The sequence below is a fragment of the Pezoporus flaviventris genome, unplaced genomic scaffold, assembly GCF_033815535.1.
Source record: "Pezoporus flaviventris isolate CSIRO_AGI_PZ_B2104156 unplaced genomic scaffold, CSIRO_AGI_Pfla_v1 ptg000041l, whole genome shotgun sequence".
Classification (NCBI taxonomy): domain Eukaryota; kingdom Metazoa; phylum Chordata; class Aves; order Psittaciformes; family Psittacidae; genus Pezoporus; species Pezoporus flaviventris.
In genome coordinates this window covers 5,827,304-5,841,556 of record NW_026892589.1, presented here as the reverse complement: position 1 = coordinate 5,841,556, position 14,253 = coordinate 5,827,304, and the positions used below count along the sequence as shown (strand labels likewise).

Below are 14,253 nucleotides of genomic sequence, written 5' to 3'. Positions count from 1 at the left end.
TGCAGGAGGAATGACTGCCAGTCACAGTACACATTGAATTTGAAGTTGTTACAGCTTGTGCATTCAGTTCCTGTGAGAGGTGGAGAATAGCTGCAGTGAAAGAAAGATCCAGGATTTGATATAGTAGTAGTCAAGCTGAGAATTAACACAAGTCTTACTGTTTGTTTAGCTCTGGTTTAATGCAGTTGAATAGTTGTTTTTAGATGCGAAATCTGTAGCTGTGAGTCTTCATAAATTCATAAAGAACTTGCATTTTGCTCATTCTTCCTATAGAGGATGTTATAGTTCAGTCCCCTAGCAAGGGAAGGGGGATAAGGACTTAGTTTTTGTCTGTCTGGTGGCAGACCAGCTGCAGTAGTCCAAACTATGGCAACCCTGCTATAGTGAAGTATAGGTGCATACTGCTTAAGCTGCTGTGGTTTAATCATATTCTTAACTCCAGTGCTTCTGTTGGAGCAGTGAATTATAAATTTATTCACTAGATTGAGCTCTTCCAAAGGGATTGGAGCTTACAATGGAAATTCTGTAAAAGACTAAATACACCAGTGTGCAGACTGGAAACAGTACTTGCTGTAATTCAGTGTACAGAGTGTTCTTGATCTAAAATTAAACTTTTTCTTAGTCATTGATTTGCTTTTAAAAGCTTGTCTTAGTCCCCTTTTTTATTTTCCTTCACTAGCAAAGATCTGTGCTTACCTGCAGGGAAAACTTGCTTATACAAATCTCAGGTTCCTAGGTTGGGGATTTCATCCCTTAGATGGATAGACGCATAGATCTGTAGGCAGGGTTCTCCCTTCTAATGAGTAACTAATGCAGGCTCTTGAACAAAGCCAGCTAATGTGCAGAAAGCTTGTGTGTATGGCATGTTCTTGACACATAAGTTTTATGTGGCTTGGTGCAACACTGAGAAGCTAAGGTATCCTGGTTTGAAATATAAAGGATGTAGATTTACTTCTGTCATTTTCTGGACAAAAACACTTTCTGTTTGGGTAGTCGGAGATGTCTTGTTAAGAATTGCTATCTGTTGTGCAATAGGCATAACTGAGCTGAAGTGTAATGGCTTTCATGAATTTGCTTTGGCTAGACATGTGGACTTGAAAGCACTCGGGATATTTGCAAGTTGTAAATGGCTTCTTGGACTTGTATTCAGACGGTAGAGCTGAATATCATGACATAATTCAGCTATTTAGTGTTGAAGATACCATGTTTGCTCACTGGATCTCTTAAATGCCCTATAGGTTGTAGGGAGACTCATTCAATAGATCTAATCGTCATCACAGGTATACAGGAACAGATTTTTGTGTAGGGAGTAACTGTCACTTAAGATGAAAGCCTAATTGCAACTGCAACTAAAACTTGTGAGCTCATGGTCTTCCATGTTTTAGCTCTTACAGACTTCCTCACCTGTTAAGATTGGAGCTATAGGAGATGAGGTTAGCCTATTGAGAGAGGTTATTGAACCACTGTATGCATATTCTTATACAGCATTATTATAACTCTATAGAGTCACCTGAGTAAGAGTTCTGAGAAACTGTATTAGTGCAATCTTGGGTTGTATTATGCTTGAAATGAGATGTGCTTACAGAACTTTTAGCAGGCATCTTTTAATGGGATACATACAGTCTCTGTCTAAGCATTACTCTTTTCTAATTGGGCTTAAAACTCAATAGATCTTGGGGTTCTTAAATTCTTCTGACTCCAGCATTTAACTGATGGTAGGTCCCAAGTACTGAAGTGCCAGTATTAGACAGTAAGTTGTCAGGCTTAAGTATTTCCCAGTAGAGAAATGGATATAGCTTGAAGACCCATATTATCAGTGTCTTGAGTTGGTCTGTGTTGGCTCAGTTTGGTTCACTGCACTAAACAGAAAGGGAAGTGCATAAGAAAGCCAATATTTAGTAGCACTCTTGTGTAAAGAAAACATAACTTAATTTCTTAACAAATAACATGCTGGTAAAGTAGAATGAGGAAAGACTAAATCTTAGATTAATAGTTGTATTTCGTAAGTGTAGGACTTGTGTATCTTCATTGAGGTTGAGAATCAAATAATACAACTTGGGTTAATCTTTACCATGTCAGTATCTGTAAGATGCTTCAAAGTAAGTTTGGTATCTAATTCATTCAGCCTGCAGTGATACTAGGTTATCTATGAAGCAAAAATCTGTATCTGGTTCATTCAGCCTGATAGCGAAGATAGTTCCACACTGTAGATAATGGGGATTAGGGCATAAGAGGGCTTTAGGCTGTTGTAGAACAGGATGTTTTCCTTTCCTTTACAGTGGGGTGCTTGGTAGGCTTTAACTGGGTTACCCCAAAATAGTGTGTGGTAGAATCATGGAAAGAGGCTATCTCCATAGTAAATGTCTTTGGAATTATTTTGTGATACTGAATCTTTCTTTTCAGAAGGCAACCTTAGTTTGAGAATACTACTTGCCTAAGAAGCATAACAAAACCCATAAGTTTAATAGCAATTGAGAGGGCCAGTGTTCACTCCTTTATGAAAATAAACTATAAAATCTCTAGTTTGTATATACAAACCTCATTAATAACCTGTAACTCCTTCACCTGAGGTCTTTTAAGATACATAGCTAAATGCTTGCAACTTCCTGTAATAAAATTTTCTTAATTCTGTGCTTGAGGAAGAGGGGAAGGTGCTTCAGAACAACGTAGTCCAGATTGTCTTGGCAGCTTTGTCCCATTCAGGATAGAAGTGCTGTCCCTTTGTTTGGTGGTAAAGGGGTTCTGCTCATCTCCTTACCTATAGTCATAAGGAATATGCCTCTTAAACTGTTTCCATGTTGTAGGAGCACATGTAATCTGATGAGGATACTTATCACTCTCTTAATGGCAGGATTGGTCTTCAGTGTTTTCAGACTGCTAAAATGTGAAGTTTGTCATCATTCACTGAGACTTGCAGTATTCACATGACCATCCTTTAGGTACTACTGACATTTTGACTTTAAAAGATGTGACTGACTTCCTAAGGATGGAAGTGATACTCATGCATAATTTAGCATTACGTGTTCTGAAAACTTTGCTGGATTTTATAACTGCTGAAACAGGAAATCTTAATACCAGAACTTGATGCAAAATCTTGCTTATCTTAGTGAAGATACCCAAAGGGTTGTTATTTAACATGGACCAGATTTTAGAGCGAATAACCTTGGGCTTAAAGCTAAACTTCAAGTAGACTAATGCCTCGATTCTTGCCATGCAGAATGAGTGGCTAGGTGCTGTCTCTTGAAGAGTGTCAAGCTGAAGCACAGTAATTGAGAAGAGACCTTGAAGAGGCTGTTTCAACTTCAGTACTCTGGAAATACATCAGTGTTTGGATTAATTAAATCAAGTTAGGAACTTGGCTATGCTGCAGCTAGATCTCCTGTCCACTCGTGACATTTAATTAGTCTCTTAGAATGAACTGTACTCTATATGTAGATGGACTTAGATCGTGCTCAGCATTAAAGTGCTCAGGTGTCTCCTATGTGAACATGTAATTTGTCACAATAAGCGGATACTCTCCAGTAATCAAGCACAGTGGAATTAAGAGCCCATCATTTATTTCTCTGTTGTTCAGGGTCACAGAATTTGATGGAACTGCAACTTGCATGTTTATTGGGTACTAAAACTTCCTGCATTACATATGAAAAGTTCATGAGTTGTCTTGATATGGAAACTTCCTTCCTTACTGATAGAGAAGCCTTCTTTACTGTGAGAGTGACAGAGCACTGGAACAGGTTGTCCAGGGGGGTTGTGGAGTCTCCTACGTTGGAGATATTCAAGGCCCGCCTGGACAAGTTCCTGTGTGATGTACTCTAGGTTACCCTGCTCTTGCAGGAGGGTTGGACTAGATGATCTTTTGAGGTCCCTTCCAACCCTTAGGATTCTGTGGTTCTGTAATAGCCACATGCCCAGTGGACTTGTTTCAGAACTCTAGTTGCAAACAGCTTCTGATGATCTTGTGCCTAAACTTTGATTCTCTTTTGGAATTAATGGCACCTACTGAAGTTTACTAGCATGTATTGAAGTATTTTACCTATAAAGTGAGGTATTGGCTGAATGTGTCTCAATTTTGCTGAGACACGCTTGTGGGAGGGAGTAAATGTCTTTACATGTATGTCCATTTGGCCTGTACTGCATTACTGAAACTTGAGTATGTCAAAATTAGCAGTTACTGAGCCAAATAGCACTTCATTAGTAAGCTGAACAGAAAACAAAACAATTCCTGAGGCATTCTTGGACACAGTCCTGACATACCACACTTATGGGTGTCTGTTACATACCCAGTTTATGATTTAGTGAGTAGCTTTACAGAGGCTGTAACAAGCCATGATCAGCCAGATCAAAACACACAAAAATAGTGCTTGTGACACCATTATGGGACTTGTTGCCCAAGGGGTTTGTTTAGTCTCTTTTATGAATGTCCTGGTGGTATGTATAAAAGGAGTCTAATGACTCAGTGATGCTGGTGGTAGTTTCTATCCTGTATCCTTGAGGGCAGTCATTTTTCACTTGCACTGCACTGAAAAGCAGTGTAGGTTAATCCCTTCAGAAGCTTCAGTGAAGCTGATACAGTTCCTGTGCTTGGAAAGCATTGCCCTGGGGCATAAAGCAGGTGCTCTGGCTTGTCACAATTACTGTTCTATAAAATGCAGCGTGTGTACATACCAAGCTGGGGTGTGCTGTATAGGTAAATCTGACTTGCTGTACACTAATTGAAACAGTGATGCTCATTCACTGCCACCTCTTCTTGTGAACCTGAAATTGGAAGTGAGTGGAAAGAAGTTAACACAAAAGGATGAGTATGAGAAATAGCCATCTTCTCGGGCAGTCTACTCACTGGCACAAAATGATTTTAAGTTACATTACGAGTAACTTAATGTAACCTATTGCCATGCCATTGAGCACAAGTTATGTTTTGAGAGTTGGACATAAGGCTGGAGGGGGCCTGCATTGAAATCTCTGTTGGCCCAAATAGCATGGCATCTTGGGCAGGGAGACATGGAATCACTGATTATTTTAACACATCTTTATTTCACTGATAAGAATTAGATTCTAAGAAGCAAGAAGAACAAGACCACTTGTAAAAACAGGTCATTTGACACGTGCTGTGTAGGCTTCATTCCATGATGTTGCTAGGAGTGGCTTGCATAAGGAAAACTGGTTCTTTCAGTAAGACCCACTGATGCTGTATGTTGTAGTTCTGCCACTTAGTAAGTTTTTAATATCAAACTTTCTAACCTTACTAGATGTGGAATAGTGATGCTACTGATACTATACATTCCATCATATTACTAAAGCCAGGTTAAGCAATAAATGCTCAAGTTAAAAATACTTTTAGTTTGCATCAATAGCACAACTTGATGTGTCTTTAGGACTCGAATAATGAGAATTGTGTAGCTCTTTACCTTTTGAACAAAGAATCAGAAGGTAAATCCTAGTTCTGTAGTATAGACACTTGTCACAGAAATTTGCCAGCCTTGTGTGTCCTTGAGGGGGAAAGGCTTTTAGATGTAGAGGCTTGAGTTAGGCTTTCAACATGGGAAGGGATAATAAAGCACTCTCCTGTTTTTCTAGCTCCAAAATTTGGGCATTAACCCAGCAAACATTGGATTCAGTACCCTAACAATGGAATCTGACAAATTCATCTGCATCAGAGAGAAAGTGGGAGAGCAGGCACAAGTAGTGATAATTGACATGAGTGATCCAACAACTCCAATCAGACGTCCGATTTCTGCCGAAAGTGCCATCATGAATCCAGCCTCCAAAGTAATTGCGCTAAAAGGTGAGTAATCCATTATTCCTGCAGTACAAAACCTACTGTGTAGCTATATTACTGTTTATGTATGCTCTTAAGCTTAAGATTTGTGTAAGCTTCCTAAGAAGAATGTATATGAAGATAAAAATTCTTGCCTACACTTGCGTGCTGTATTTTTGGCAGTGGATATTCCGGTAATATTTGAATGATTTGCCTCCAAGTAGAAGTGAGATGCTTGGGCCTGGCAATGCAGCCTCTTATTCTCACTGAGGACCAGGTCAATAAATTGTATACTTTCCCTTTAAACAGGTGTTGTAAACATAATAGATAAGTGGGAATAGGGCTGTAACCACTCTCTCTGCTCTGTTCTGGCCCTTTCTTGTAGCTTTGGAGAAGCTTACCAGTTGCAAACAAAATGTCATAATGACCACTAACTGTGAAAGCCTGAATGCAGAAGCATGTTAAGTTTGACAATCATAAGATCTTGCAGATGGAAGATATTTGCTTACCAGTATCTGTGGTGTTGATACTGCCCTTTAAGTAACACTCTGAGCTCAAAGAAATAAATTTTAATATATCTCAGGTTCTTTTCTTGAATGACCAACTTCTGTTATTTGATCTCAATAACTGTTACTGACTATATACTTTTCTTCTTGCATCTTATCTAAACAGATGGTGAGTGAACTTTGACATTTCATGTTCAGTAGTACAGAATGGTCTAATCTCATAAAAAGTACTGAACTTAAGGGAGCCATTTGACAGTTCACTTCAGAGCCAGGTTGGGGCATCTTAATCCTCAACTGGCATTATAGTGACAAACGTTCTCCTTTGGCTCATTGCTAACCATTTGGCTGCTTTGGCTATTGACTGTACCCAGTGAAGGAGGGGAGTGTGTTCTTAACGTTTGTGTGTGCGTGTGTGTATTATGGAAGTACAGTTGATAGACAAGTTCAAGTTGCAATATTTTTATGAGAGACCTCTGCTGGCATGTCCTGTGTGCTATTCATTTCTTCATAAGTGTGTGGATTTTGAAAAATCATGGTGAAATTATTTAAGGGTCCAAGAAATAACTGTCCTCAGGACTGGCAAAAAACCTGTAACTTCTTGTTTCGATCACAGGCTCATACTGACATTAGGGGAGAACTGATGTATTAATGTTTGACTTCAGCTGAACCTGTGATTCAGCTAAGATGCTTATACATCTTGCAAAGGACTGCCTTACCTGAGGTGTGGGTAAAGGTAACAATGAAAAAGCTTCATTTCTGTTAAGAGTTCACTGTCCTTAATCTTGAATCCCTTTTACAAACTGTATTGGCAAGGAAAGTGCCTTGTCTTGCACTTCCCACACTAGCAGAGCTTCATTTAGCTCTTAAAACTGGATTATATAGTTCCCTTTTAAAACTAACCTACTAACTAAATGGATTGTCATCAGCTTTGAAGAATATAGCTTTATTCTTGCCAGTGTTAAGACTTGTTCCAAATTAATATAGTTCTGTTCATGCAGAATGAATAAGCCTGTCCTCTGAACAGATAAGGTTGAGTGAATGATGTCACATTGACGTGCAGAGTTGTGTGGTCACGTATTGCAAATTTAGTAATCTCTCCTTTTATCAAATCTAATCTAATGACCAGAGGGTTGGGTAGAAAAGAGGATGAGTAGAGAAACCCAACAAATATTGTTGTTACTCATGGAAACCAGCGGAACTAGAGTGAACTGGACTGAAGAAGTGGTTTAAGTCAGTCTGTCACTCCAGAGTTTTTCCTGCCAATTGAGGCTTCAGTAATCAAACCTGTTGCACATTGTGACTCAACATGCCATGATTGGAAATTGCTCGTAATTTTGGAATTATTGAGCAATAAACATACAAACCCACCCTCAAAAAAAGAAATGAAATGGTTCTTGATTTAAATTGAATACAGTCTGCACAATTTCATTTCTGGATTGCATGTGGCATTTTCCTGGTGTACCAAAATTTATACATTGTCCTTGTGTTGTTCATGGTTCTCTTGTTTTGCTCTGTCTGAGAGTGGTCCCCATTTGGTGTAAGTGGAGAATGCAATACTCAAGGGTGCATCCATTATTTGTGGAATGGAGAAGCTTTATGCTCCAGTGAACTGGAATGTAAATTCTTGTGCCACTGTTCAAAACCCAAATCTGCTAACTTGGCGACACCTGTAGGGAATAGTCTGAGCAGTCTGGTAGCTTGATAAGAAAAACTTAGGTAAGAGTCTGGCTTCTAATCTCAGAAATGTTCAAGTAGATACAACTCAAACTTATTCCTGCCCTTGCTATGACTTCAGAGTGGGCTCTACTCTTAATGCAAAGAACTTTTTTTATTTTTATTTTCTTTTAGTTTAATTGCAGTTTAGAGTTCTGAAGTTTGAATTTGTGTTAGTACACTTAAACTATATTGCTATGGCTGTCAATGTCCATAGCTAGCTGCCTATTGAAGCTTGTAAAGCCATTTTCAAATGTAAAGCACGACAGTCAAATTTAGTCTAGAAAATGAAGAAGCATGAGCTTTTAGCTCATTTTAGTAGCTTAACAGTTTCTTCTATGTTTTTAAAACTAGGATAGGCATTCTGCTTCTTTTTCATGAGACTGACTTTGGGAACAGTTTCTGTATGCACATACTGGTGTCCCTGTTTAGATGGTGACTAGGGCCTTCCCAGAACTACTTGTCTGCCTTCTGCATGTGAGGCTGCACGCTGTGGAAGCCAAAATCAATCCATGGTAGCACCAGTACACTGCTGGACAGATTGTCCAATACAGTAAATATGGTGTTTCCAACTGTCAGTTTACAGCTGGTGTTAGGCCTGGGCTTATTGCACTTTTATGTACAGTCACTGCATGTGCAGAGAAGGGTGGTCAGAAAGAGGCTGGTTTTGTCCCAGGAAAGCTAGCAAGCTGTCCTAGGAAATAGTTGATCAGGTTAATGGTTCTTTATGCGGTTAATGCAGGGAACATAAATGTTTTATGTGCTAGTGCTGAAGATTTACCTTGTCTCTTGGCACTGCATTAAACTTGTATGATCAATTTACTATATAAATGATGTTAAAATACTAGAGCAGTGCAAGATGCATATTAACTTGGGGTTAGTATCTCTTGAGAATGTTTCCTCAGTGGGCAGCAGCCACTTCTAATTCCCGGTAGAAGGAACATCTACCAGTTTGACAGAAGTGTTACTAACAGGGAAAGCACTTCTGAAGTGTGGATAGAAATAATGGCATTACAAGCCAATACTCTAGCAGTCTGAGTGGGTGTCTTGTGAACAGAAAACAATATTTCTAGAGTTCTGCCATCTCATATGCAGTGAACTAAAACATCACTTTGACTTTAAAAAGAAGAGAGTCCCTTATTCTTCATAGGTTTGTTCAGTTAACATGAGTTTTGAGTGCCCTCTTAGTAGGGTGAGGCCTCTGGTAGCTTAAAGTAGTACTAAAGTTAAGCTTAAGCCCGCAATACAGTTAGCTAAATCATGAAGCAGTAACTTTAACTGGAATGAGAGCTCCAAACCTTTCTATAATCTTTCTGAACTTTTGATTCTCCTCTTCAACAGGCACTTGTGTTACTGTTGTACAGAGCCCATCTACCTCCTAGTTAAGTGCACAATTCATTCAACAGAAAAATAGAATGGAAGCTGTGGTCTTCAGCTATCTCAAGAGCTGTTGTGAGTCTCATGCTATTGGACTCAGTCCGGGTCATCTACAGCAGCCATTAAATTAAACTGGAGATACTCTTTCTGTTAATTATACTGAATGACATGTTCTAGACACCAATACTTGGCATACAGTGTTGCTACCTAAACAAGAGTTTACACACTCTGTAGATTAGACTGTCTTTTAACTACAGCTTATAGTTAAAATGTCTTTGCTTGTCAGTTGTTGGAATGTCCATGTACTTGTCCATAAGTAGACTTTTTTTTTTCCTGCTTCAGGGGTGGGGAGGGGTTCTCTCTGGTAAGAGTCAAGTATCAAAGGAGACTTGGATGTGACAGGACACTAATCCTGTAACATCACTGAATAGTGGGTTAACCAGGGTGCTTGTAAATAGGCAGACTACAGGATGGCCATTGTGGTAATCTATTATGATGTTTCTTGGGTTTTGTCATACTAGCTGGGAAAACACTTCAGATCTTTAACATTGAGATGAAAAGTAAAATGAAAGCTCACACAATGGCAGAAGAAGTGATCTTCTGGAAGTGGATATCTGTGAATACAGTTGCGTTGGTGACAGAGACAGCAGTCTACCACTGGAGCATGGAGGGAGAATCTCAACCCCAAAAGATGTTTGATAGGCATGCTAGTCTTGCGGGCTGCCAAATCATCAACTACAGGACAGATGAACACCAAAAATGGCTGCTGCTGATAGGAATTTCAGCACAGGTAAGTTACCTGGAACCAGCATGCGATGAAAACCAGTGGGAGAGCCCTGGCCCCGCTTAATAGCTGCTATAGTTTAACTTTGGTTTCTGTAGACCAGAAGTATCTTATGTGTGGGGATAATGTGATTAAAGCGTTGGAGGAGGGGATGAGAAACATCTTCTGCTTTTTAGTTTACTGTCCCAAAAACCTTGCAATAAACATTTGAAATCTTATCTCTACAGGCTGACCTTTTCTTTGGGCTTTTTTTTTCTTTCCTAGCAAAATCGTGTGGTTGGTGCAATGCAGCTGTATTCAGTTGATAGAAAAGTCTCCCAACCTATAGAGGGCCATGCAGCAGCTTTTGCGGAATTCAAAATAGAGGGAAATGCTAAACCTTCTACCCTCTTCTGTTTTGCTGTGAGGAGTCCTGCAGGGGGCAAGGTAAAGTGTGCAACTGTGTTCCTGTTCTGCTGTAGCAGAGCTCTGCTAATAGAACTTCAGTGATCACACCATTTAGTGTATGCTCTTGTGAAGAACAGCTTGGCAACCATGTGTGTAGTGTATTTGGTCAGCATCAGAATGCTTTCTTTCAATAGGACAAACTGCAAAAAGAGTCCGAGTTGCTTTGGTGAAACTTAGGCGTAAGAACAAATGTAGAAGCAATGAGAACTAAGCTCAGGGTGTTAAAGCATTCATTTATGCCGATATGGGTTTTTTGTGTGCATGAAGTTAAGTCATTAAGCAGCCTTTTATGTCCTAAGTTCAGTGTAGAAAGAGACTAGATAAGCCTTAGGTCTGTGGCTAGGTTGTTTGCATCAAGCTGAGTGGATTTCAGTAACAGTCTGTGAAGAGCTGAGGTAACACTAAAATGTATTGAACTTTCTAGTCTTGTCCAGCAAAATTGTTGATGAATTGACAAGTCTCACTCAAAACATCCTGAACAAGTTGCCTTGGATAAAAATACAGTCTGCTTTCATTGAGAGCATTTTTTTTAATCTTTTCCTGGTTTTTACTTTATCAAGTTCCAGAAAACTTGTCCCTCTGACAAATATCTGGAGCAGAGCTCCCCATACTGTCTTTGTTCAGGATTGGGCAGATATTCATCAGCCAAGTGTGGCAGGTGACTGGGTAGCATATCTGAAGAGAGGAACTTCTTTCATGTGGCTGCACTTGCAGGCAATCTTGTGACATGTACTTTTTTATTCCTAGCTACACATAATTGAAGTAGGTCAGCCAGCTACTGGAAATCAGCCATTTGTTAAGAAAGCTGTTGATGTGTTTTTCCCACCTGAAGCACAGACTGACTTTCCTGTGGCAATGCAGGTAAATGTTTGACCCAGTGAACTTTATAACCTGGCAAGTAGCTGCCATGTCTATTGTAAAGAATGCTTTCTGCTAATGCTTTGCTGTCATTCCTCTTAGTTCTGAGAGGGTTCATAGATTTGTGGGAGGTAGCCTGGACACTAAAATGTAATTCAAACAGAAATATATAGGGTCTTTCAGTATTTCTACAGATATGTCAACTTGAGGTTGTATAAAAAAAAAACAAACAAAAACCTCCAACAAAACCCTTAGGAAAAAAAAACCCAGCGACAACAAAAAAGGGCCCCTAAAAAACTCAGTAGTGTCTTTTAGTAGAATGTCTCTAAACATTGCCTTGGCTATTAAACTTCCTACTAACATTTGGAGTTCTAGATAATGTGATGTAGCTTCACATGAAAGTGGCCTTTCATTACTGTAAAGGCCAATGGAGTGGGAAGTCCCATATCAGCATACCTCCTGTAGTATCAACACAGAAAAAGGCAGCTTGGTACATTAGTGGGAGGTTCTTTAGGAAGGGACATAACTGATTGCCTTGACAGACCTTCACTTAGCATGTGTGCAGGACTATGAATTGTGTAATTTCTCAGCATGCAACTGCTGACAAGTCTAATAGAGTGACTTTATAAATGAACCAGGTGCCTTAAACTAAGTTAAAGCAAGCTGTCTACATGACAGGATTCATGTGGCTCTGTACTTCAGAGGCTTCATTAAGAAAGCATCCAAAATTGTGCTTTTGTTTCAAAGTGAAAGTACTTATTTGAAGACCGTTTTGGCTTGAAACGCTCCCTAGTTGAAGTGACTTGACAGGTAAACTGGAGTATTCAGTAGCTGGGCTTGGTTTGTATTCTGTTGGTGCTTTGGGTAGGCCTTATTGGAAAAGAGTGAGATTATCTCATTATTATTTTTGGAACAGAAAATTGTGCTGACATATCTAGACTAGAATGCAAATTATGCCCAAACTTTCTTCCTTAGCCCTGCTTATTGGGATGAGGAGTATGTCCTTTGCGGATGAATTCTAATTTCCTTTCAGCCTCTTTATTCAGTGTAGCTGTGGCTCCAAATGACCAACGAAGTTATTCATTGCTCTGAGTCTGTAAGGAAGAAGCCTGAAACTATACTTGTTCTTGGTGTCAGTGCAAAGGCATGTCACTGCAGTACTGGCTTGTGACAAGGCTAAAGGCAGCTTACTTAACTGTTACAGTCTTAGTCTTGACTAATAAATCTCCATCTTTTGGCAGATTGGAATTAAGCATGGTGTTATCTACCTGATCACGAAGTATGGATACATTCACATGTATGACTTAGAGTCTGGAGTGTGCATCTACATGAACCGTATTAGTGCTGATACTATCTTTGTCACAGCTCCTCATGAACCTACCTCAGGCATTATTGGTGTGAATAAAAAAGGCCAGGTAACAAATCCAGCATTCTCGTTTTCAGCCTTCTAAAGCTCAGATGGAACGTAGCAAACAGAATGAGTGACTTGATGCAACAAGTGTCATGGAAGGGAGCAAGAAATTATTTAATTAGTCAGGTTTTAACCTCTGCTAGTACAGAACTGCTTGGGAGGAACTTGGGGTTTTTAATGATCTACTTCACTGATGAGCTGCAGAGCCATTTGGTTGCTGTATTTCAGAGTAGTTGTGGAAAGCACAGTACTCGGAATGCCTTTTGTCCTTTTCAGGTGCTTTCTGTATGTGTGGAGGAAGACAACATAGTGAACTATGCTACGAACGTTCTCCAGAATCCTGACTTGGGCCTGCGTATGGCTATACGGAGTAATTTAGCCGGGGCAGAGGAATTATTTGCCAGAAAGTTCAACACACTCTTTGCTCAAGGAAGCTATGCAGATGCTGCTAAAGTAGCTGCATCTGCACCAAAGGTAAATAGCTCCAAAGGTAAATCTTAGGAGCTGTAGGGGTTAGGGATTTGCCTTAGCTTACTGGACTTGCTTAGCTAACTTGACATTCAAAAACTGAAGTGCTGCAATGCTTGCCTTAGAACTCTGCAGTTTGACGGTTGTTCTAATATCCTGTATCCCATAAAGTATGTGCTATACTCATCCAAGCAGAGACTGGACTTGCTGTGGCCACTGACTTCTTCCTAGAATGTCATCGGTATGAATAATGTTCACCCTGAAGGCTTTAGAGGAGATGCTTCAGTGTAAAGCTTAACACCTGGGTTTTGACTAATACTGTTCAACCTTCATTAATTAAACATTGCTCCTCTCTATCTTGTGCCTCTTCAGGGAATCCTACGTACTAGTGATACAATCAGGAAGTTCCAGAGTGTGCCAGCTCAGCCCGGGCAGGCCTCTCCCCTGCTCCAGTACTTTGGAATATTGCTTGACCAGGGGCAGCTGAACAAGTTTGAGTCTCTGGAACTCTGTCGCCCTGTCCTACAGCAGGGCCGCAAGCAGCTTCTGGAGAAGTGGCTGAAGGAAGACAAGGTAGGCTTGATCGTGACACTAGCTTTAATCTTGTTGCCTTCTAACAACTCTGTGAACATTACTTCTGTTGATGCTACCATCTGTGAGTTTTTGTGCTTGACAAAATACCACTTTTGACTTCAGCTGGAGTGCTCAGAGGAGCTGGGAGACTTGGTGAAGACAGCTGACCCAACCCTTGCACTCAGTGTCTATCTTCGTGCTAATGTGCCAAACAAAGTGATTCAGTGCTTCGCTGAAACTGGTCAATTCCAGAAAATAGTGCTATATGCCAAAAAGGTAAAGTTGTTTATCACAAACTGCTAGGCTCTATCGTAAGTTGAATGTGTACATTCTCAAGCTATCTTCAGTGAGTTAAATTTAA

At 39.9% G+C, this 14,253-nt stretch overlaps 1 protein-coding gene across 5 annotated transcripts in view; it reads left to right on the top strand.

Annotated features, from left to right (window-relative positions):
- Positions 1 to 14,253, top strand: part of CLTCL1 (clathrin heavy chain like 1) — a 36,805-nt gene that overhangs the window by 3,005 nt on the left and 19,547 nt on the right. For all 5 annotated transcript variants that reach the window (XR_009745694.1, XR_009745695.1, XM_061466047.1 and 2 more), the window contains exons 2-9: positions 5,575 to 5,782; positions 9,873 to 10,141; positions 10,400 to 10,561; positions 11,330 to 11,443; positions 12,682 to 12,855; positions 13,128 to 13,325; positions 13,692 to 13,892; positions 14,016 to 14,168. Coding sequence is in view for 3 of the 5 variants with exons in the window: in XM_061466047.1 (XP_061322031.1) it covers positions 5,575 to 5,782; positions 9,873 to 10,141; positions 10,400 to 10,561; positions 11,330 to 11,443; positions 12,682 to 12,855; positions 13,128 to 13,325; positions 13,692 to 13,892; positions 14,016 to 14,168 (1,479 nt within the window). In the remaining 2 variants the exon portion in view is untranslated. The remainder of the gene's footprint in view (positions 1 to 5,574; positions 5,783 to 9,872; positions 10,142 to 10,399; positions 10,562 to 11,329; positions 11,444 to 12,681; positions 12,856 to 13,127; positions 13,326 to 13,691; positions 13,893 to 14,015; positions 14,169 to 14,253) is intronic.